This window comes from Stenella coeruleoalba (genome assembly GCF_951394435.1).
Source record: "Stenella coeruleoalba genome assembly, chromosome: 20".
NCBI lineage: Eukaryota > Metazoa > Chordata > Mammalia > Artiodactyla > Delphinidae > Stenella > Stenella coeruleoalba.
The window spans coordinates 53,435,821-53,461,648 of NC_137166.1; the positions used below are offsets into that span (position 1 = coordinate 53,435,821).

General features: G+C 38.6%; 1 protein-coding gene across 3 annotated transcripts; it reads left to right on the forward strand.

Annotated features, from left to right (window-relative positions):
- Window positions 1-4,274: 4,274 nt before the first annotated feature.
- On the forward strand, window positions 4,275-25,828 carry LOC307178792 (uncharacterized protein). 3 transcript variants are annotated; one of them, XM_079907321.1, is made up of 5 exons: window positions 4,275-4,530; window positions 18,473-18,695; window positions 22,114-22,240; window positions 22,516-22,611; window positions 22,920-25,828. In XM_079907321.1, exons 2-5 carry the CDS (start codon window positions 18,681-18,683, stop codon window positions 24,455-24,457), a joined length of 1,776 nt encoding a protein of 591 aa, XP_079763447.1. In that variant the 5' UTR covers window positions 4,275-4,530; window positions 18,473-18,680; the 3' UTR covers window positions 24,458-25,828. The 3 variants fall into 3 exon arrangements, with proteins under 3 accessions (XP_079763447.1, XP_079763448.1, XP_079763449.1); XM_079907322.1 differs by having other exon boundaries at window positions 18,473-18,689; XM_079907323.1 differs by lacking the exons at window positions 4,275-4,530; window positions 18,473-18,695 and adding an exon at window positions 20,129-20,149.

The window sequence follows — 25,828 nt, forward strand, 5'->3', positions numbered from 1 at the left end:
GAATAGTTTATGAACCCACTAAATGTGGAGTAACTTTAGCAAAATATAGAGAACACTGAAGGAAAAAAGCCTCATGAAAATGACGTATATTTGAGTTTTCTCTCAGAAATCTAAACTTATGGTACACCTGATGTCCATTTTGGGACACAATACCTTGAACCATATTATCAATAATTCCATAATTTTAAAGTGGGCTCTTCTGAACACAAGCCCACCTTGTGTTTAGGGTTTTAATGTTATATACATTAAATTTTAATGTTATATACAATGCAGGAGTGTCCTGTGCCCACCTCATATCATTATATGATTCGCTCTTGCATTTCTTAGGCTCTAAATTCATCTCTTTCAGTCTGTGTATTTCAAAAGGAAAAGGAATATATTCATATATGTAATTCAACATGTTTGGATGTATTTATCCAAGTTTATAAGTAGCATTAAGTAGTTTACAAAAACACCTCAAAATGATTTTTCTAAAATTTGTTTTGAAATAGTTTTAGACTTACAAGAAATTGCAAAATATACAAAGTTCCAGAATACCCTTACTCAGCTTCTTCAGTGATATTATCTTACATAACCATAATACATCATCAAGACCAATAAAATGACATTGGTACAATACTGTTAAGTAAACTATAGACCTTATTTGGATTTCAATAGTTTTTGCATGCACTAATTTTTATGAGTTTTGTTTTGTTTTGTTTTGTTTTTTGATATATAGAGTTCTAAGAAATTTTATCTCATATATAGATTTCTGTAAACACCACCACAATTGGGATGTGGCATTGTGCCAACACAACATCCTCCTGCTACACTCTCCCCCAACCCTGACCCATGCTGACCACTGATCACACTCCATCACTCCAACTTTGCTATTTTAAGAATGCTATTAAAGTGGAATCATACAGTGTGTATCCTTTGAGATAGGCTTTATTTCCCTCAGCAAATTGTCCTTAAGATCCATCCAATTTGTTGGGTGTATAAATAGTTTTACTTTTTGTTACTGACTAGAAATCTTTTGTATGGGTGTACCATGGGTTTGTTTATCTGTTCGCTGTTGACGGATGTCTGGGTTGTTTCCGGTGTTTCACTGTTTTGAATAAAAATCTATGAACATCTGTGTACCCAATTTTATGTGAACATAAGAATTTGTTTCTTTGGGATAAATACCCGGGAGTCATATGTATATGTTACGCTTGTGTTTAACTTTGTAAGAACCTGCCAACTTTTCCAGAGTGGCTGTACTAATTTACATTCCCACCAGCAGTGTATGAATGCTCTGGCTGTTTCATGTCTTTTCTAGCACTTGGCACTGTCATATTTGATTCCAGCCATCCTATCAGGGGTTTGGTAGTATATAATGATGGGCTTACTTTACAATTCCCTAACAGCAAATGATATTCGACACTTATATACAAATTGAGGACCATAGCAGGTAAACTTGTCATGTTTGCTTTCAACCATCCAACATAATTTTTAAAACTCAAAAGGAGAATAGCCTATTATATTTGATGATATATTCACCCTTTCCATTCCTTTTTCTTCATTCCTGATGTCATATGTTTCATATGTTTCCTTCTGTTATTTCTTTTTTGTCAGAGTCTCCTTTATCAATTCTTTTTGAGAAGGTCTACTGGCAACAAATTCTTAGTTTTCCTAGCAGTAGGGCTCTTATTCTCTTGTCTTTATCCAGAGTAATTTCTTTGATATAATAAGCATATTTAGTTCAGTTTACAAATGGTGAGTCCTGCTTTTGGGGAGGGGGGAGAAAAAGGACATCTGCCAGACAGTACTGTGGCAGTATTCAATCTATGTTGAATACTATATCAATTCTATGTTGAGTAATTCATTCCTTTAAAAATATTTTTTGAGCATCTAGACTATGCCAGGCACTGTTTTTGTCACTGGAGACACATCAGTGAGCAAAACAGGCAAAGCCATGGCCTTCATGGAACATACAGTCTAGTGAAAGTGACTGAGTAAAATAAATACACATCAGAATTTCAGTTCTGTTAAATGCTGTGGAGAAATATTAAGCCTAGTATATAGGCTGTAATGGAGGAGCTATTTTAGAAAGGGTTTCCAAGGAAGGCTATTCTGCACAAATGTAATTTGAAACAATACCTAAGTGTACTGAGGGGAGCCAGCCAGCATAATATTTATGAGCCAAGAACACTCCAGACCTGTTTCCAAGTGTTTTCTCTGGGCTTCCTGCCTCACACCACGACCTAAGCTAGAACCTGTGGAACTGGGACCCAGGGCTCTGGGTTTATAAAGTGAGCTTTCTGATCTATATTTATTTATTTACTTGATCTATGTTTAAATTTGAACATCTCTGCCCTAATTCCTGGGTTAGTGCTCCCACCCCCACCCCACACTGTCACAGGATGGATTCTGGGCAGATATTCTACAGCAAAGAATTAGACATGAGGGCCCCAGCAACCAGGCCCTCAGATGCTAGTATCTTGTCCTTCTGTGAACCTACACATGCTGCCATGGCAAGGTCAGAGCAGCTCATTCCTGAAACTGATCAGTCAGGATCCCAGAATGGGCTGCCCAGGCTGCCCTGAGTTTTCTGGACCACATGTGTAACTCTACTTTCAGAGCTTGACATATCAGGTGAATGCGGCTAAAATTTAATCCCTGAAGGGAATGTAATATTATTAAGAAATTATGAAAACAATTCTTAATGTATAGAAATTAGAAAACATATATAAACAATACAGAAATTTTAAATCACCCATATTGTACCTAAGAGCCAAATACTGTTAACAATATATTCTCCAAATTTCAAATGCATGTAAGTATATTTTTACAAAAGAAAAATGAGACTAGTCTCTTTATAGTTACTATATTATGAACATCTACATCATTCAGTATTCTTCTAAAACTTTTCTAAAATCGATATTTTTATAATACTAAAGTAATACATAATTATTATACAAAGATATGTTAACAATGGAGAATTGCAAAAATTGGGAATGTGAAAACTTCTGATATGCTCTACCCATAAGTAAAAACCCTAAAGTAATCCAAGCTAAATATTTTATTTAACTAATCGCAATTTTCAAAAAGACAAACACTTATGGTTTGTTCCCATAAGAGGATCATAATATATGTACTATCCTGCAGATGCGTCTTATCCTCTGAAGAATATTTACCTTTCCTTATTTATACTGACAATCTTTCATTGTTATATACTGTTATGTTGAGTGGATGTTCCATAATTTACCAAAGTATTCATATATCATTGTACATTTAGGTTTTTCTTTTTTATTACAAAAGCCTCTGGTTAATATTAAGAAAACTTTCACCAAATAAATGGGTGGAATACAATTGCTGGGTCAAAGAGAATGAAAAATTTAAATTGGATCCAGGTTGCCTTCTAATAGTCCTCTTTAACTTAAATCCTCTACAATGAAACCTCCCACACCTGCATAAAAACAACATTTTAAAGTGTGCTCTTTTTTTTAAATTTGTGAGCTATGCCAAGTATGATAATTGATTACCTCATAATTCTATATTCTCAAATGTCCCACTGTCACCATTTATTTTTGGAAGGAAAAATGTAGTTCACTCATTTGCACCTTCACTTCATCCCCTTACCCACTAGAGGTTGCTATGTATCGATCCCACGCAGGTATCAGCATTTTTATCGAACTCTGCCTTATTGGCTACGCCTATACAAAGGCTGTCTTAATTTCTTCTAAACTACAAAGGCCTTACCCACTCCACACACAACCGCTCTCTCCACAAACCTAAGATATTAAGTGACGACTGCTTTTGTCAATTCCGTGGCCCCCGCCTCTCCAGCGATGTCTCGACTTCTACCTTTTTTTTTTTTTTTTTTTGCGGTACGCGGGCCCCTCACTGTTTTCGCCTCTCCCGTTGCGGGGCACAGGGTCCGGACGCGCAGGCTCAGCGGCCATGGCTCACGGGCCCAGCCGCTCCGCGGCAAGTGGGATCTTCCCGGACCGGGGCATGAACCCGTGTCCCCTGCATCGGCAAGCGGACTCTCAACCACTGCGACAGCAGGGAAGCCCCAACTTCTACCTTTTTTAATCTTCCCAAGCAACCGCGGGTCTAAGCCCTTTTCGGTCATAGGGACACCTGCCTTCTTCTAAGATGGCCGCGCCCATGGCGCTCCAGAGTAACGAATCAGCTCTAAAGTGCATGAAGGGCGCCGCCATCTTTCTTTGTTCCTCAGCCAGCTGAACGCGCCATGTTGGCCTTGGATAGGCATCGGTCTCTGAAATCTTATGCAGTTAGCACAGCATTGTTGACCATCCCTCGCAACCGGCAGGTATTGATAAAAGCATTGAGGGGGCCAGGAATGATTTTGATGTCTTCCTACAGCCTTTGTGGCCCCCGCCCCTCGGAAATGCCGAGGTGGACGGGGCCATGTTACGTCATAGAGCGGAGCGCGCGGCCGGAATTCGGAAATCCCGCAGCGCTCCAAGGTCCTCGCCAGATTGCCTGGTCCTAGCCGGTCTGCGTCCCTAGGGACCGCTCAGGAGGGCATCCGAATAGCAGGTGGGCTCAACCTTTTGTCGCTGCCAGTGGTGTCTGGAGGGGTTTGGGATCAGGTGAGTCGGGTTGTGGGCTTGGATTCACGGCCTCTTGGGACTGTGAAACGTGAGCGCGTGTGAAGGACCTTAGTTGGGATTTTATTTAGAATCGTTCCCAGAGACGTCTGGACGTTAGTGATGGGGCTCTTGGCAGTCAGTGATTAAGAGTCTGAAGAAATCATCGACCGAAAGTCCGACTCTGTCAGAGTTTGGAGTCCACTTGGATCACTCTGCTTGTGGGACTCAGGGGTTGAGAGCTGTGGTGGAAAGTTTGTATCGGTGAACGCGGTGTCTCGTCCGGGTTCGCGATTTAACCTGGGACTCAGTCTTAGAGAGGCCCGGGTTAGGGAGATGTCCCTGTTGGTTTCTTGGGCATGTTTGGAGTTTAGACTGATATTTAATATAGGACTCAGTCATAGAGACGCCTGGTGGGGGCTCTCAGTATTTGAGGACGTTCAGGGTCAAACCTTGAACGCCAGAAACAGACATGAAGGCTGCATTTCCCCAGTTAATCCAAGCACAGTTCACTCCTTCTAGTCTGTCCTCACGGACCTTACTAACAACTTTGTCTCCCCCCATCACCACTCTTCTCGCTGTCCTCACAAAATTCAATATGGTTCGGAGTGATCTAGTGCTAAGTTTACTATTTTTAATGAAATTTAATGTAGTTTTCGTTCTTCTTATCTCCAAGTTTACTATACTTCTTTTGGATATTTGCATTTAGGGTCATTCTTACTCAAATAAAAGCATTTCCTTTACCCTATATTATGTTCCGCAGTGAGAACTTTTTTTTTAATGCTAGGGTTTTTTTTACATTTTGGATAATCGGCATAAACATAAGGACAGTTAATTGTATCACTTAATTTCTCCGATCGCAACATATTTGCATTTGAGATATTTATACTTTTTAAAAATAGTTTCAGGGACTTCCCTAGTGGCGCAGTGGTTAAGAATCCGCCTGCCAACGCAGGGAACATGGGTTCAAGCCCTGGTCTGGGAAGATCCCATTATGCCGCGGAGAAACTAACCCCCTGCGCCACAACTACTGAGCCTGTGCTCTAGAGCCAGAGAGCTGCAACTACTGAGCCTGCGTGCCACAACTACTGAAGCCCTGGTGCCTAGAGCCCGTACTCTGCAACAAGAGAACCATTGCAATGAGAAGCCCTTGCACCACACCCCGCTCGCTGCAACGAGAGAGAGCCAGCGCTGCAATGAAAACCCAATACAGCCAAAAATTAATTAATTAATTAATTTAAAAAAATTGTTTCAATAGTATCAACACAGGTTGGTGCACCAGTGGTATGGTGTCTGGAATCAAATGTATTCATTAATGTAAGTAGTATTGACATACAGTGCGGCGAGCCGTTTCTGACCGGCAGAATAACGAGCCGCCACACGCAAGATTCTTCTCGTATCACACTTTATTGGAGCACAACTTGGTTGAAGAAAGATGGAAGGAAGACCCCGCAATCCTATAGCAGTCTGCTTATATAGGGATTAAGAACATGTGTCGCTCTGTGATTGGCTTTCGCCGATGGTGCGATTCGTGAGCCAGCATCGGATAGGTCGCTACTTTAAAACCTCATTAGTATACTTAGCGCAAGCGCAGTGGCCACAGGAAGGATGACTCAGCTTATTTCAGCTTCCTGCCGCGTAGCAGTTAGCTGACCGCGCCCTACAATACAGTATTTAAAAGTATTCAGTTATAATTTCAGTAACACATTTTGACTTTCTGATTACTTTCTGATTCTACCACTCCACTTAAAAATTTATGGTACGTTTTTTGTTTTGTCCTAGAGATTTCTGGCTATCTTTATTTCTTGGTAAACTCTTTTCCTTGACCTTTTTTTTGCAATTTCAGTTGGTGGGGTTTTTTGTTTTGTTTTTTCATACTGTAGAAAAGGAAATCTTTTTATTTATTTATTTATTTATGGCTGTGTTGGATCTTCGTTGCTGCACGTGGGCTTTCTCTAGTTGTGGCGGGTGGGGTCCACTCTTCATTGAGGTGCGCCGGCTTCTCATTGTGGTGGCTTCTCCTGTTGTAGAGCACGGGCTCTAGGCGCGTGGGCTTCAGTAGTTGTGGCTCGCAGGCTTAGTTGCTCCTTGACATGTGGGATCTTCCCGGACCAGGGCTCGAACCCATGTCCCCTGCATTGGCAGGCTGACCCCCAATCACTGCGCCACCAGGGAGGTCCAGAAAAGGAAGTCTTTTTTGTTGTATTTTTATTTACTATAAAATTCACCAAGTAATTTTAACTGAGTTTCTAGGGTTGTGCAACCGTCAGCGCAATCCAACTTTAAAACATTTCCATCACCCCAGAAAGTTGTCTTGTTCCTCTGTGCGCTCAGTTTCCACCCCTACCCGGAGCCACACACAACCACTGATCATCTTCCTGCCTCTATTGATTTGCAATTTCTGGACATTTCATAGAAACAGAATCATAAAATACGTAGTCTTCTTGAGCTGTCTTTTTTTCATTTAACATAATGTATTTGAGGTCTATATATATTATAAGTATCAGTAAGTTTTCCTTTTTTTCCCCCAAGTGATCTATTGAGACAAAATTGATAGACAATAAGCTGCACATATTTAAATTGTACAGATTAGTAAGTTTGACATACATACTCATGAAACTATCACCACAATGAAGATAGTGAACATATCCATCACCTAAGAAGTTTCTTTGTGTCCCTTTTTAATCCATCCTTCTTATATTCCCCACACCTCCCCAAGCAACCACAAATCTTTTTTTCATTACTATAGGTTAGTTTATAGTTTTTAAAAGTTTTATGTGAATGGAATCATACAGTGTACACTCATTTTTATTCTGACTTGTTTCACTCAACATTAATATTTTGAGATTCATCCTTCTGTGTATCCATAGTTTCTTTTTATTGCTTTGTATTCCATTGTAGGAACATTAGTTCATTCTATAGAGTTTATTAATTCACCTTTTTAAAAAAATCATTTATTTATTTATTTGGCTGCGCCGGGTCTTAGTTGTGGCACGCGGTATCTTTGTTGCCGTATGCGGGATCTTCGTTGCAGCATACGAGGTATTTAGTTGTGGCATGTGGGATCTAGTTCCCCAACCAGGGATCAGACCCAGGCCTCCTGCAATGGGAGTGCAGAATCTCAACCACTGGACCACCAGGGAAGTCTCTAATTCACCTCTTGGTGGGTAGTTGTGTTTCCAGTTTTTAGCTCTTACGAATAAAGCTTCTGTGAACATTCATGTTCCAGTTACATGTGTTTTTCTTTCTCCTGTGTAAATCACCAGTATTTGAATGGCTAAATCATGTGGTAGGTGTATGTTTAACTTTTAAAGAAACTGCTAAACTGTTCCCCAAAGTGGTTGTACTTTATATCTAGGAGAAGCAGATGGGTGGCTGTTGGGTGGCTCCACATTTTGTATCGTCTTTCTTTTTTTTTAAATTAATTAATTAATTAATTAATTTATTTATGGCTGTGTTGTGTCTTCATTGCTACTCGCGGGCTTTCTCTAGTTGTGAGTGGGGGTCACTCTTCACTGCGGTGCGTGGGCTTCTCATTGCGGTGGCTTCTCTTGTTGCAGAGCATGGGCTCTAGGCCCACGGGTGTCAGTAGTTGTGGCACATGGGCTTAGTTGCTCAGCAGCATGTGGGATCTTCCTGGACCAGGGCTCGAACACATGTCCCCAGCATTGGCAGGCGGATTCTTAACCACTGTGACACCAGGGAAGCCCTCGTCTTTCTTTTTTTTTTTTTTTTTTGTGGTACACGGGCCTCTCACTGTTGTGGCCTCTCCCGTTGAGGAGCACAGGCTCCGGACGCGCAGGCCCAGTGGCCATGGCTCACGGGTCCAGCCGCTCCGCGGCATGTGGGATCTTCCCGGACCTGGGCATGAACCTGTGTCCCCTGCATCGGCAGGCGGACTCTCAACCACTGCGCCTCCAGGGAAGCCCCTCGTCTTTCTTTTTTTTTTTTTCTTTTTTTTGTCTTTCTTTTTAATTGTAGGCATTCTAATAGGTATTCTAATAGCAGTATCTTGCGGTTTTAATTTGTATTTACCTAATGATGATTAATGATATTGAGCATCTTTTCACGTGCTTAGTTGCCATCCATATATCTTCCTTGGTGAAGTATCTGTTCAAGTCTTTTGCAGTTTTCATGTTGATTTTTGAGAATTCATTTTATGTTCTAGCTACAAATCCTTCCTTTACCAGTTACATGCTTTACAAAGATTTTACAAAGATTTTCTCCTTTACAAAGTTACATGCTTTACAAAGATTTTCCTTTACCAGTTACATGCTTTACAAAGATTTTCTCCCAGTCTTTGACTTGCCTTTCAACATTCTCTTAACAATATGTTTTGAAGAGCAGAAGGATTTAGTTTTTATGAAGTCCAGTGTATGAACTTTTTAAAAAAAAATAATCCTTTTGGTGTTGTACCTAAGAATCTTTGTCTAACTACAAGATCAGAGGATTTTTGCCAATTTTTTCTTCTAGAAGTTTCAGATTTTTTCTTTTTAGGTTTTTCATTTAGGTTTATTATCCATCTTGAATTATGTATATGGTGCAATGTGTGGATCCAAGTTCTTGTTTTAATTCTTTTTTCTTTTGATATTCATATCTACTTGTTCCGGCAACATTTGTTGAAAAGGCTTTCTTTTCTCCACTTTATTGCCTTTGCGCCTTTGTAAAATGTCAGTTGGCTATATGTATATATATGTGGGTCTTAATCTTATTCTGGACTCTATTCTGTTCCATTCATTTGTTTATGTTGACATGAATACCACCCTGTCTTGACTACTGTAGCTTGATATAAATTCTTGGAATCAGGTAGTGTCAACCCACCAACTTTGTTCTTTTCCACAGTTGTTTTGGCTATTCTAGACCTTTTGCATTGCTATCTGAATTTAAGGATCAGGTTGTCAAGTCGCTACAGAAAAACTTTCCTGGGATTATGAGTGAGATTTTATGACTCTATAGACTAATTGTGGAGACTGGTCTGTTTGGTTTGTTTCAGAAAATAATTCTTTTTCTAACAAGCTACATCTCTCCATTTATTAAAGTCTTTACAGATTTCTCAGTGATATAGTTTTCACAATGTCTTTTACATTTTTTTGTAATTTTTCCCATAAGTATTTCACATTTTTAAAATTGTATTATAGATAGTATTATATTTTTTAAAACTAAATGACCTCATAGAATGAATTGGGAAATATTCTCTTCTCTTCAATTCTATTCCTGAATGATCCATTGGATGTATATAGTGAATTTTGTTTGTCAAATCCTAGTTTGAGACTTTGATGAATAATGTTGCCACATATATTCAGGTGCAAATTGGACATGTTTTCATTTCTGTTTGTTAAATTCCTCTGAGTGGAATGGCTGTTTCCTAAGATAAGTGTGTGTTTTACAAAGTTTCAAAAGTGTGTGTACCAGTTTACTATTATTGTATGAGAGTTCCAGTTTCTCCACATTCTCATCAACATTTGGAATTATTAGTTTTTTTAATTATATCTAGTTGCCGTATACTAGAATTTCACCATCATCTTAATTTCCCTAATGACAAATAATGTTGATCATCTTTTCATGTGTTTATAGATATTCAAGTCTTTTCCCATTTTCTAAATGGGTTCTTTGTCTTCGTAACAAATTGAGCTTTTTGAGTTCTTTATATATTCTGCATAGAAGTACTTTATCAGATATATGATTTGCAAATTTTTCTCCCGATTTGTAGCTTACCTTTTCCTTTAGCTTTATAGTGTTTTTTGATGTGCAAAATGTAATACAAGTCCAGTTTTCTTCTTTTATGGTTTGCTGGTCTGGTGACATGTCTTCTCTGCCTAACCCAAGGTCATGAGAAATGTCTTATATGTTTTCTGAAAGATAATGTGTGCATGTATAGATATAGATAGATAAGGATATGACTTTTTTTTTTTAGGAGCAGTTTTAGATTCACAGCAACGCTGAGTGGGAACTGCATAGAGATACCATATACCCCTGTTCCCTGACATGTGTAACCTTTCCCCACTGTCAACATCCTGCACCAGAGTGCTGAATTTGTTACAGTCAATTTACATATTGACACATTATTAACCAAAGTGAATAATTTGCATGAGGGTTCACTCTTGTGTTGTATGTTCTTTGGGTCTTGACAAATGAAAAATGACATATATCCACCATTTAGTATCATAGAGAACAGTTGCACTGCTCTAAAAATCCTCTGGATTCTGCCTATTCATCTTGCCCTCCCTCCAACTCCTGGCAACCACGGATCCTTTTACTGTCTCCTTAGCTTTGCCTTTTTCAGAATGTCATATAGTTGGAATTTTATAGTATATAGTCTTCCTAGATGGGCTTCTTTCACTTAATAATATGCATTTTAGGTTCCTCCTTGTCTTTTCATAGTTTGATAGCTCATTTCTTTTTTTTTTTTACATCTTTATTGGAGTATAATTGCTTTACAATGGTGTGTTAGTTTCTGCATTATAACAAAGTGAATCAGTTACACATATACATATGTTCCCATATCTCTTCCCTCTTGCGTTTCCCTCCCTCCCACCCTCCCTATCCCACCCCTCCAGGCAGTCACAAAGCACCGATCTGATCTCCCTGTGCTATGCGGCTGCTTCCCACTAGCTATCTACCTTACGTTTGGTAGTGTATATATATCCATGCCTCTCTGTCGCTTTGTCACAGCTTACCCTTCCCCCTCCCCATATCCTCAAGTCCATTCTCTAGTAGGTCTGTGTCTTTATTCCCTTTCTTACCCCTAGGTTCTTCATGACTTTTTTTTTTTTTTTTTTCAGTACGCAGGCCTTTCACTGCTGTGACCTCTCCCGTTGCGGAGCACAGGCTCCGGACGCGCAGGCTCAGCGGCCATGGCTCACGGGCCCAGCCGCTCCGCGGCATGTGGGATCTTCCCAGACCGGGGCACGAACCCGTGTCCCCTGCATCGGCAGGCGGACTCTCAACCACTGTGCCACCAGGGAAGCCCATGACATTTTTTTTTTCTTAAATTCCATATATATGTGTTAGCATACGGTATTTGTCTTTCTCTTTCTGACTGACTTCACTCTGTATGACAGACTCTAGGTCTATCCACCTCATTACAAATAGCTCAATTTCGTTTCTTTTTATGGCTGAGTAATATTCCATTGTATATATGCGCCACATCTTTATCCATTCATCTGATGATGGACACTTAGGTTGCTTCCATGTCCTGGCTATTGTAAATAGAGCTGCAATGAACATTTTGGTACATGACTCTTTTTGAATTATGGTTTTCTCAGGGTATATGCCCAGTAGTGGGATTGCTGGGTCATATGGTAGCTCTATTTGTAGTTTTTTAAGGAACCTCCATACTCTCCACAGTGGCTATATCAATTTACATTCCCACCAACAGTGCAAGAGGATTCCCTTTTCTCCACACCCTCTCCAGCATTTATTGTTTCTAGATTTTTTGATGATGGCCATTCTGACTGGTGTGAGATGATATCTCATTGTAGTTTTGATTTGCATTTCTCTAATGATTAATGATGTTGAGCATTCTTTCATGTGTTTGTTAGCAGTCTGCATATCTTCTTTGGAGAAATGTCTATTTAGGTCTTCTGCCCAATTTTGGATTGGGTTGTTTGTTTTTTTGTTATTGAGCTGCATGGGCTGCTTATAAATTTTGGAGATTAATCCTTTGTCAGTTGCTTCATTTTCAAATATTTTCTCCCATTCTGAGGGTTGTCTTTTGGTCTTCTTTATGGTTTCCTTTGCTGTGCAAAAGTTTTGAAGTTTCATTAGGTCCCATTTGTTTATTTTTGTTTTTATTTCGCTTTCTGTAGGAGGTGTGTCTAAAAGGATCTTGCTGTGATTTATGTCATAGAGTGTTCTGCCTATGTTTTCCTCTAAGAGTTTAATAGTTTCTGCCCTTACATTTAGGTCTTTAATCCATTTTGAGCTTATTTTTGTGTATGGTGTTAGGGAGTGATCTAATCTCATAATTTTACATGTAGCTGTCCAGTTTTCCCAGCACCACTTATTGAAGAGGCTGTCCTTTCTCCACTGTACATTCATGCCTCCTTTATCAAAGATAAGGTGACAGTATGTACATGGATTTATCTCTGGGCTTTCTATCCTGTTCCATTGATCTATATTTCTGTTTCTGTGCCAGTACCATACTGTCTTGATTACTGTAGCTTTGTAGTATAGTCTGAAGTCAGGAAGCCTGATTCCTCCAGCTCCGTTTTTCATTCTCAAGATTGCTTTGGCTATTCGTGGTCTTTTGTGTTTCCATACAAATTGTGAAATTTTTTGTTCTAGTTCTGTGAAAAATGCCAGTGGTAGTTTGATAGGGATTGCATTGAATCTGTAGATTGCTTTGGGTAGTTGAATCATTTTCACAATGTTGATTCTTCCAATCCAAGAACATGGTATATCTCTCCATCTATTTGTATCATCTTTAATTTCTTTCATCAGTGTTTTATAATTTTTGGCATACAGGTCTTTTTTCTCCCTAGGTAGGTTTACTCCTAGATATTTTATTTTTTTTGTTGCGGTGGTAAATGGGAGTGTTTTCTTGATTTCACTTTCAGATTTTTCATCATTAGTGTATAGGAATGCCAGAGATTTCTGTGCTTTAATTTTGTATCCTGCTACTTTACCAAATTCATTGATTAGCTCTAGTAGTTTTCTGGTAGCATCTTTAGGATTCTCTATGTATAGTATCCTGTCATCTGCAAACAGTGACAGATTTACTTCTTGTTTTCTGATTTGGATTCCTTTTATTTCCTTTTCTTCTCTGATTGCTGTGGGTAAAACTTCCAAAACTATGTTGAATAAGAGTGGTGAGAGTGGGCAACCTTGTCTTGTTCCTGATCTTAGTGGAAATACTTTCAGTTTTTCACCATTCAGGACAATGTTGGCTGTGGGTTTGTCATATATGGCCTTAATTATGTTGAGGAAAGTTCCCTCTATGCCTACTTTCTGCAGCGTTTTTATCATAAATGGGTGTTGAATTTTGTCGAAAGCTTTCTCTGCATCTGTTGAGATGATCATATGGTTTCTCTCCTTCAACTTGTTAATATGGTGTAGCACGTTGATTGATTTGCATATATTGAAGAATCCTTGCATTCCTGGAATAAACCCCACTTGGTCATGGTGTATGATCCTTTTCATGTGCTGTTGGATTCTATTTGCTAGTATTTTATTGAGGATTTTTGCATCTATGTTCATCAGTGATATTGGCCTGTAGTTTTCTTTCTTTGTGACATCCTTGTCTGGTTTTGGTATCAGTGTGATGGTGGCCTCATAGAATGAGTTTGGGAGTGTTCATCCCTCTGCTATATTTTGGAAGAGTTTGAGAAGGATAGGTGTTAGCTCTTCTCTAAGTGTTTGATAGAATTCGCCTGTGAAGCCATCTGGTCCTGGGCTTTTGTTTGTTGCAAGATTTTAAATCACAGTTTCAATTTCATTGCTTGTGATTGGTCTGTTCATATTTTCTATTTCTTCCTGATTCAGTTTTGGCAGGTTGTGCATTTCTAAGAATTTGTCCATTTCTTCCAGGTTGTCCATTTTATTGGCACAGTGTTGCTTGTAGTAATCTCTCATGATCTTTTGTATTTCTGCAGTGTCAGTTGTTACTTCTTCTTTTTCATTTATAATTCTATTGATTTGAGTCTTCTCCCTTTTTTTCTTGATGAGTCTGGCTAATGGTTTATCAATTTTGTTTATCTTCTCAAAGAACCAGCTTTTAGTTTTATTGATCTTTGCTATCGTTTCCTTCATTTCTTTTTCATTTATTTCTGATCTGAGCTCATTTCTTTTTAGTGCTGAATAGTATTCATTCATTATCTGGATAGATGGAGCTGCTATAAATACCTGTGATCAGGTTTCTGTATGGACATAAATTTTCAACTGACTTTGGTCAATAGCAAGGAATGTGATTTTGGATCATGTGTGAAGAGTATATATAGTTTTTGGTGGGGATTTTTTTGGCTGTGTTGGGTCTTCATTGCTGCACGCGGGCTTTCTCTAGTTGCAGCAAATGGGGGCTACTCTTCATTGTGGTGCACAGGCTTCTCATTGCATTGGCTTCTCTTGTTGCAATACACAGGCCCTAGAATGCACAGGCTTCAGTAGTTGTGGTGCATGAGCTCAGTAGTTTTGGCTAGTGGGCTCTAGAGCACAGGCTCAGTAGTTGTGGCTCACGAGATTAGTTGCTCCATGGCATGAGGGATCTTCCCAGACCAGGGACCGAACCTGTGTCTGCTGCATTGACAGGTGGATTCTTAACTGCTCTGCCATGAGGGAAGTCCCAAGAGTATATATAGTTTTTTAAGAAACTGCCAAACTGTCTTCCAGAGTAGCTGTACCATTTTGCCTTCCCATCAGCAATAAATTAGAATTCCTGTTGCTTCATATCCTCTTCAGCGTTTGGTGTAGTCATTGTTTTGAATTTTGGTTATTCTAATAGGTGGGTGATGGTATCTCATTGTTTTTTTAATTTGTTATTTCCTAATTACATATGATGTAATTTCCTAATTACACATCTTTTCATTTGCTTATTTGCTATCTGTATATCTTCTTTGGTAAGGTGTCAGTTCAGGTCTTGCCCATTTTTCAGTTGGGTTGTGTTTCCTTATTGTTGAGTTTTTAAGAGTTCTTTGTATATTTTGGATAACAGTCCTTTATCAGATATGTCTTTTGCAATTATTTTCTCCCAGCCTGTGCCTTGTCTTCTCAATTTCTTGAGGTAGTTTATATTTTTAGCTATTACATTTATTATCCATTTTAATTTAATTGGAAATGGATATTCAGTTGTTCCAGTATATTTGTTGGAAAGACCATCTGTTTCCTCATTGCTTTGTCTTGCACCTTTGTTGAAAATCAGCTGACCATACTTGCATTTATTTCTCAATTCTCAATTCTGTTGCACTGACTTATGTATCTATCATTATGTCAATACAGTACCTATTTTATTACTATGGGTTTAAAATAAACTTTGAAATAGATTAGTATAAGCACTCACCAACTTTATAATTCTATTTTACAATTGGTCTAGCTATTCTACATTCTTTATCTTTTAATGCAAATTTTAGTATCAGCTTCTCCATATTTATAAAATTCCTGGTGTACCTTTGACAGTGATTGCACTGAATCTGGGGAGAATTGCCATCACCATATTGAATCTTCCAATCTACAGGCTTGGAGTGTCTCTCCATTTATTTATATCTCTTTAAATTTGTCTCAGAAGTGTTTTATAGTTTTCAATATACAAGTCTTGCATTAGTTTTAATTTATTCTTAAGTATTTTTTTTCTTTTTGATGCTATTGTGTGTGGAATTGCTTCCTTAATTTCCTTATTGGCTGGATCATTGCTAGTATAGAGATATGCAATTTTCTTTAATATATTGTTACTGTATCCTGTAACCTTGCTAAACCTATTTACTAGTTCTAATACTTTTTTTGCATGTATTTCTTAGGATTTTCTATATACAAAATCATATTGTCCATGAATAAGAACAGTTGCACTCTGTATTTCCAATACAGATACCTTTAAGTTTTTAAAATGTATTTATTTGTTTATTACCTATTGAACTGGCTGGAACCTTTAGTATAGTAATGGATAAAATGGGTTAAGGCAGCTATCCTTGCATTGTTCTCAATTCTAGGAGAAAAACATTCAGAATTTTATCATTAAGTATGATGTTGGTTTTGGTTTTTCATAGCTGCCCTTTATTAGTTTGAGTAACTTCTTTTCTGTTTCTAGTTTTTTGAAAGTTTTAATCATGAGTGGGTATTAAATGTGGTCACATATCTTTTCTGTATCCTTTGGGAAGAACATGTGGGTTTTGTCCTTTATTGTATTAATTTGGAGTAGTACATTACTTTATCTTCCCATGATAAACCAACCTGGCATTCCTGGGATAAATCCCCCTTAGCTGTTGTCTATAATCCTTTTTATATTATGCTGCATGTGTTTTGCTAATACATTGTTAACAATTTTTCACCTATATTCATGAAGAAGATTGCTCTATAGATTTTTTTTTTTTCTGTGATGTCTTTGTCTTGCTTTGGTATCTTAGTAATCCTGGCTTTATACAGTGAAGCCAGTTGAGAGTAGGCTTTTTTTGTGTGTGATGATTTTTAATTACTAATTCAATTTCTTTACTTGTTACATAGGTATTAAAAATTTTTTTAAAATCTTATTTCATTTTTGTTTCTTCCTAGGCATTTGTCCACTTCATCTAAGCCATATATACATACATACACACACACACACACACACACACACACACACACACACACCATTTTATACAATTTTTAAAGGTTACACTCCATTAACAGTTATTACAAAATATTGACCATATTCCCCATGCCGCATACCTTGTAACCTACCTTTATTTTGAATTTATTGACAGTTTTATACCCTAGTATATGGTCTTTCCTGGGGAATGTTCCATGTACTTTTGAAAAAATATATATTTTGTTGCTGTTGAGTGTAGTGTTAAATAAATGTCACTTAAGTTGATTGATTATATTGTTCAAGTCTGCTATATCCTTGCTGGTTTTGTTTTTGTTTTATCATTATTGCCAACCAGGGAGAGCTCACCTAACTCTTAGTGTCCAGCGTTTTTACTGGGGCTCAGTGAACATAGACATGATTGGCTGAACTTAGTCTCCAGCCCCTCTAGAGGTCAAGCTGATACCATGTGGTCCAAGGGCCCTCACCATAAATTACATCATTAGCATAGACTATCTTGTATGGCCCAAGCCTCCCAGGTAAGCAAAGCCGTTCTTATCGGGTGGGGCATTCCAAGGGCTTATATGTTCCCTCTCAGGAACTGAGGGCAAAGCCAAACCTCTGTTGGGCAAGGTTAATCTTTTCATATACAAAGAGAAATAGACAATCTTAATGATTTGCTTAGTACGGTGGTCTTCAAAGTGAGGTATGGGGACTTCCCTGGCTGTCCAGTGGTTGGAACTTCACCTTCCAATGACGGGGGTGCGGGTTTGATCCCTGGTTGGGGAGCTAGGATCCCACATGCCTCGTGGCCAAAAAACCAAAACATAAAAATGGAAGCAGGGGTTTCCCCGGTGGTGCAGTGTTTAAGAATCTGCCTGCCAACGCAGGGGACAAGGGTTCGATCCCTGGTCTGGGAAGATCCTACATGCTGTGGAGCAACTAAGCCCGTGTGCCACAACCAGTGACCCTATGCTCTAGAGCCCGCGAGCCACAACTACTGAAACCCACACTCCCAGAGCCCGTGCTCCGCAACAAGAGGAGCCACCGCAATGAGAAGCCCGCACACTGCAAGGAAGAGTAGCCCCTGCTCGCCGCAACTAGAGAAAGCCCTGGCACAGCAACAAAGGCCCAACACAGATAAAAATTAATAAATAAATAAATTTAGTTAAAAAAAGAAGAAACAATATTGTAAAAAATTCAATAAAGACTTTAAAGAAAATGGTCCACATTATAAAAAACTTTATTAAATATAATACTTAAAGAAAAAAAACTGCGGTGTGTGTACCTACTGAGCATATACTTTTGAATTGGTACCTGGGCACACATACGTTTTAAAGGCACAATGTCCAGATCCTTGGAAACTTCCATGTGGCCTATTCTGTAAACTTGATCTGCTTGAGCTTTCACCCGTGGCATCATGTTCTGCTTTCCCTCCTTCCCTTTAATAGTCATGCCATTTCCTCTTTCCCTCCTTCCCTTTAATAGTCATGCCATTTCCTCTTCACAAAAGAAAGGCATACATTTCACACATTCAAAACCTTGTTTTATTGCCCCAGAGTATGAACACCTCTGGGGCACCAAATAAAGGAACAGTTGGAAATATTGGGGTCCCTTATTTAAGGATAAGTGACAACATCTGAGTCCAGAGGGAATGTACACTCAAAGTCAATTTGCTCTTCAGCACACAGGTCCTGGCTCCCCAGGAGAAAGAGTGATCAAGTGAAGGAATGAGGGGAGAAAGAGGAGATTCTTGGAGTTGGATATCATCATTTCTGAGGACATCTTTAACTGGACACCAAGAATTTCTGTCTCTAAGAATTACATGGCAGATGCAGAAGAAACAAAAGACAGAAGCCATGTCACTCACTATTTCCTGAGCATAGAAGAAGATGATCAAGGTCCAGGTGATTTTTGGTTTTTTATATCTTTCTTTTGTTGTCTAATGGATTTGTGGTGACCTGAAAAAAAAAATCAGTTCAACTAAAAGAAGTATAAATTGGGGATAATTGGGTTCTGGGGAGAAATTAACTTAGACTCTGAATTCAAAATCAGGACAAAGTGGGTTCAGGAATATATCGTTCATAGGGGTCACATCAAGTGACTAATATTGGAAGATAATGTGTGACTGTGGTGGGCCCTGTGGGTTACATCAGCTGTCACTTTGCATTATTTCTGGCAGACGTCACAACCAGAGAAACACGAAAAGTTCCGTGGTATGTGTTGACTGAGGAAAAAGCAGACCAGCTTCTTGAGGGATTCAATGGTTTATGTCACTTAGGTGAATGGTATGATACTCCTAACAACATCGATAACTCTTAGGGGCTCCCCACTAGCCAGACTACCACTGGCCTGGTACCAGTTGAGCATCTAAAAGAAAGATGAGTGCAGCTGACTGAAGAACATCACCTATACAGCTATATAAAATTCCATGAGTTTATAGTCATACTCAAAAAAGCCAGTTACAAGATAAATAAGTACTAGGGATGTAATGTACAACATGGTGACTATAGCTAACACTGCTATATGATATATAGGAAAGTTGTTAAGAGTAAATCCTAAGAGTTCTCATCACAGGGAGAAAATCTTTTTCCTTTTTTTCTTTTCTTTTTATTGTATCTACATGAGAGAAGATGGATGTTAGCTGAACCTATTGTGGTAGTCATTTTGCAATATATGTAAATCATACCATCATGCTATATATCTAAAACTTACACAGTGATATATGTCAATTATTTCTCAATAAAACTGGAACAAAAAAACATTAGAGTTTGATAGAAATCAAATATTTGACGTTTGAAATGATGAAGTAACATAATCAAACCTGTTTTGGGGAACAGTGGTGGAGATTCACTCTGAGTTTAAGAAATAGATTCAGTGTGAAATAATTCAAGCTTCACAGATAACAGATCAATACTCCTTGACCATGATTTACACTCATATATGAACCACCTCTGCAGGGTGAGCCACCATTGTCATTTTTATGACATCCTCCAGCCTGTTTTCGGTGTACTGGAATTCTTTACATTTTGGTGTCTACAGGCCAGCTTACTTCTTTTTTACGTGATGCAATGAACACCAAATTATATATGTGTGATAATTTAATAATTCGCATGCCAATGAATATTTAGATATTCTTGTTATTACAAACCATGTGACATTAAACATTCTTGTTAATGGCTTTTTGTGAAATTGTATCTGTATTGCTTCAGAGTGGCCACAATCCCTTCCTCAGGTTTGATAATTTGCTCAAAAACTCACAGAACTCAGGAAACCACTTTTCTTAATTTACAGATTTATTTACTTACATTTACATGATACAACTCAGGAACCGTCAAATGGAAGAGACGCATAGAGCAAGGTATGGGGGTGTGTCACCCTTCCAGTACCTCAGTGTGTTCACCAACTTGGAAACTTGCCAAACCTGTAGTTTTGGGTTTTTTTTTTAAGGTTTCATTACTTAGGCATGATTGATTAAATCATTGGCCATTAGTGATTGAACTCAGTCTCCAGCCCTTCTCCCCTCTCTGGAGGTTTTATCACATGGTTTGTTCCTCTAGCAACCAGCCCCCATCCCGAAGCTCTCTGGGTGCCCTCCCACTACCTGTCATGTCATTAGCATAAAAAAAACACTTATCGGTGTGGAGATTCTAAGTGTTTTAGGAGCTAGGGTACCAGGAACCAGGGACAAAGACCAAATGTTTATTTTTGTATCATATCATTGCTGAGTACTTTGTTTCACAGTCTATCGTGTGGCTGCAATCAAGTTGTAAGCCCTAGGATGGGGTCTGATCTGAAGGTTCAAGTGGGGAAGGATGCACTTCTAAGCTCACTTACATGGTTGTTGGCAGAAGTCATTTCCAGAACTCAAATGAGATCCTCAGTTTCTACCTGTCTGCTCATGTAAGACCACTGAGTTCCTTGTCACGTGGGACCCCCTAACATGCCATCTTGTTTCATCAAAGTCATCAAAGGACAGATTCTGTTAGCAAGCTGGAAATCATATATAGCCTAATTTAAAAGGGGTATCTCATCACTTTTGCTCTATTCTTTTTTTTTTTTTTTTTTTTTTAGAAACAATTCAGCCCATGCTCAAGGGAAGGGTACCTCACAGGGGCATGAATACCTAGTATGTAATAAGGAATTTGGCTGACTTTTATCTCTGATTCCTGGGAGGTAACTGCTAAACCCTTGGAATTACCCATGTGATAAGAGTGTCTTTGTTTTTCATCTTGGACCACTGGGACCACACTTTATAGTTTATGCTATGAGATGACTCATGTGGGCCCTAGATGATTTGTGCTAATGAGATAACTCAAGATGAGGGCTGTCAATGCCAAAAAGACCAACCATGTGATTAGAGGCTTGTGGCTTTCAGCCATATGTAACCAGTCTAGCCTCCAGGAAGGGGGAAGGACCTGCATTCAGCCATGTGGTCAGCGATTCAATAAATTATGCATATATAATGAAGCTTCAATAAAATCTCTGGACACTGAAGTTCAGGCGAGCTTCCTTGATTGGCAGTGCTCCTGAGGAGTGTCACACAGTGTGGCTGGGAGAAGATAATGCTGTCCAGGACTCCATGATGAGAGTCATGTGTTTCAATACCAAGTGGCCTTCATGTCTGACCTTTCTGGCACAAAAATCAGAACTTTGAAGATAATATTCCTTTTTTTTTCTGAGTTCTATTGTTTCTGTTGTAGGTAATCTGTCTTTTGTCTCTGGATGCTTTTATAGTTTCCCTTCATATTTTGTGTATTATAGTTTTAGTCTGATGTGCCTATGTATAGACTTCATGCTTGGAATTTGTTGGGATTCCTGAGTCTGAAGTTCAGAGTGTTTAATCAGTCTTGAAATTTTCACCTTTAGATCTTTGGATACTGCTTCTCCATTACTATATTTTCTCTTTGTTTTTGTTTTCAAATCTTCCTAATCAACTTTAATTGTCTTTTTTTTTTTTTTTTTTTGCTGTGGATGTATCTTGTATAGTTTCTGGGTTTTTTTTTTTACATTTATTAAAAACACTCTTGTAAATTCTGGATGTGGAGGCTGTTCATGGTTGATTCTCATATTGGCTGTGAAGTTTCATGGTAATGTAGGAACACTTTATTTGTCCTGATATCATTTGCATATATTTAGTATGCAAATGGAAATAGGTGCTAAAATATATAGATAGAAAGATAGGATTTTTCTTCTACTGAAATGTATTTGAGAAAAGTATATAGATGCAGGCTATACAGTGAAAATTAGAACAACTTCTCTCATGCTTCTTCCATATTGATAAAAAAAATTCCCGTCATATTAAACTGGACTCTATTATTACAGGAATTGCTGACACTGGAGGATGTGGCTGTGGAGTTTAACTGGGAGGAGTGGCAGCTCCTGGATGCTGCCCAGAAAGACCTATACCGGGATGTGATGTTGGAGAACTTTAACAATTTGGTGTCACTGGGTAAGGACAGCTCCCTGTGTCACTTAGAGGTGCCCAGTCACTGGCCTTTTCTCCATCACCTGATGAAAGCTTTGCAGTCACTGTGGTCTTCCAAAGAGTTAGATTTTCAGTCCCCTGTCTGGCCCCAAACAAAAGGGTATAAATCTCCTGTATGCTGAAGGAGAACTTTTACTTTGCATACAAGAAATTTTGTCTCTAAAATGCAGTATTTTCCCATCTTGACATACTGTACCCCAGTCCCTGTATCTAAGTCTTCTATCATTTCTCATGAATAGGGTATCAAGCTACCAAACCAGAATCACTCTCCAAGATGGAACATGGAAAAGAACCATGTATAATAGAAAACAAAATCCAGAATAGAACCCGTCCAGGTGAGTGAGGGAGAACCAGCAAGAGGAGTGGTCAGGGAGGTCATATTCTAGTCATTAAGAGAAGGAGTCACAGCTGTGAGGGTGACTGAGGCCCCCACAACAGCTGCTCCATATATTCATCTCCCCAGATGAGCACTCTTTCTTTGTGGGTATTTAGCTTTAAATATATTCCTTGTCTCTTCTTGGATCTGATATTTATTTCCTCTTACATCTTTATAATTTTGTACTGGGATCATATAGTAGACAATAAAGATCCAATCCCCCCACTATATATCATCTTTTGAGCACTTTCATTCCATTTTGCCTAGGAATCAGGAAAGTTGACAGTCATCTGCCAGAGCACTCTCAAGGCCAAAGATTTCCAAAGAGCCTGCAACAATGCAGTGAACAGAATGCATTTAGAAAGAGTGTTCATCTGAGCAAAACTCATTTAGCCCTAACACAAAATCATACGTTTGACTTATGTAAAAAAGCTTGGAAATCAAGCTTATGTTTAGTTAACCAGAAGAGAAGATATGAAATAAAGAACCCTGTGGAGTTTAATGGAGATAAGAAATTCTTTCTACATGGTGATCGTGAACAGTTGTATTCTGGAATTGAATTTCCTGAAAGTATAAAACACATCATTGCTAAGTTCCAAGTCTTTAAGCGTCAGAGGACTCACAAAATAGAGAAATCCCAGGCCTGTGTTGGAAGTGAGAAAACATGCATCAGGAAATCTCAGCTTATTTCTCAGGAGAGCATTCATATAGGAGACAAACTCCATCAGTGTGATCTGTGTGAGAAATCCTTCTCCAGAAATGTCATGTTCACTAAACATCAGAAACCTCAAACACGAGACAAACCCCATTTAACCAGTGGATGCAGAAAAGTCTCTACTGTGAAGAGCAGTCCCACTGTACATCAGCAAACCCAAACAGGAGAGAAATCCTATATGTGCAGTGAGTGTGGAAAAGGCTTCACAGTGAGGCGCTATCTGATTGCACATCAGCGAACTCACAGTGGAGAGAAACCTTATGTGTGCAGTGAATGTGGAAAAGGCTTCACTGTGAAGAGCAATCTCATTGTGCATCAGCGCACTCACACAGGGGAGAAACCCTATGTATGCAGTGAGTGTGCGAAAGGCTTCACCATGAAGCGCTATCTTGTTGTACACCAGCGAACTCATACTGGAGAGAAACCATATTTGTGCAGTGAATGTGGGAAAGGCTTCACCGTGAAGAGTAATCTCATCGTACATCAGCGATCTCATACGGGGGAGAAATCTTACATATGCAGTGAATGTGGGAAAGGCTTCACTGTGAAACGCACTCTCATTATACATCAGCGAACTCACACGGGAGAGAAATCTTACCTATGTAATGAATGCGGGAAAGGCTTCACCACAAAGCGCACTCTTGTTATACATCAGCGAACTCACACGGGAGAGAAACCCTATGAATGCAACGAGTGTGGTAAAGCCTTCAGCCAGAAGATATGCCTCATACAACATGAGAGGTGTCATACAGGAAAGACGCCCTTTGTATGTACTGAGTGTGGAAAATCCTATTCCCACAAGTATGGTCTCATTACCCATCAGAGAATTCACACAGGAGAGAAACCCTATGAGTGCAATGAATGTGGAAAAGCCTTCACCACGAAGTCAGTACTCAATGTACATCAAAGAACTCACACAGGAGAAAGACCATATGGATGCAGTGATTGTGAGAAAGCCTTCTCCCACTTGTCAAACCTTGTTAAACATAAGAAAATGCACATAAGAGAAATGAGTAGATTGGTCAAGTTGGAAATTCCTTTAACAGAGAGTCACAGCTCATTACTTACGATTGAACAAGAGCCCCATTAATACAGTGACTGGGGAAATGCCTTCTGTAGCAGCTAAGACTTTGTTTAAACACCAGTGTTTCTAGCAGAGCAGAACGGTACTGCCTGTTATCAGATGTGTGCCCTGAGGAGATGAAAGGATTTGCGCAGGAGATAAACCTGGTGAATATAGTGAATGTGGTAGTGCCTTTAGTGATCCTTACCTCACATTTTCTGTCAATGAAAACATGTTGGAAAAACTCTGATACATTCAGTGCAGAGATGCCTTGGGCAAAACTTTCTGACTTCATTATATGTCTGAAAAGAATATACTCTATATTCTCTGACAAATTCTGTGAATGCAGAGACTAGGAAAGTCTGCAGTGGGAAGACAGACTTTCTTATCAGGGATCTTCATTGATCATCAGTGAGCTCATTGTTCATAGAAATATGATTTAAAAAAAAAAAAAGGAGATATGATGACCACGGGAATGTCCTTCCCCCAGAAAGAAGACCTCAATGAGTGTCAGAGTTCACACTGGAGAAAAACTTTTAAGAGGATAGTATATATGGCAGGATTTCAGTGATACATTCTGCCTCATCATTTGTCAGGAAATCATATAGAAATTAAAACCTTTATGAACATGCTAAAGATAGAGCATCTTTAGTTAAATATCAGAGGACTTAAAAAAGAATGAAGTTCTGTGAAAATGATAAATGTTTGAGTGCTTTTTGTTACAAATCTAACCTCATCATATATCAGATAATGCACCTGAATATCCTTTCTGGCCTTGTCAGTAATTCCATAGTTTTAAAAAGAAGTCTGTCTGCTTTTCTCATCACTGATTTTTATTGTTATATATGATGCAAGAGTGTTCTATGCCTACCCTCATATGTGATTAGCTCTTACTTTTCTTCAGCTATAAACATAATTGTAAATTTAGCATACTGAACTTCTTTGAAAGGAAACTGAATATGAACATGTACTTGCACTTGCTTAACTAAGTTTATAAATATGACCAAATAGTTTACAAAACCACCTTCAAAGCTATTTTTATAAAATTTATAATTTGAAATCATTTTAACTTATAAGAAAATGCAAAAGAAGTCCAGAGAATTCCCTAGTGTCCTTTCTGCAACTTCTTCCAGTAAAAACATTTTATGTAACCATATTTTATTATTGAACCCAGAAAAATGACATTGGTAGTATACTGTTAACTCCTAACCTTTGGAGTTTAGATTTCACTAGATTTTACATGAATTTTTTAATCATTTTTTTGTAATTCTAAGGTGCTTTATTACATATATAGATTTCATTGTAACCGTCATCCCCAGGACGTACAACTGTTTTATCAACACAGACACCCTCATGCTACCGTTTTATGCTCACATCCTCTATCCAAACCTACCTCTG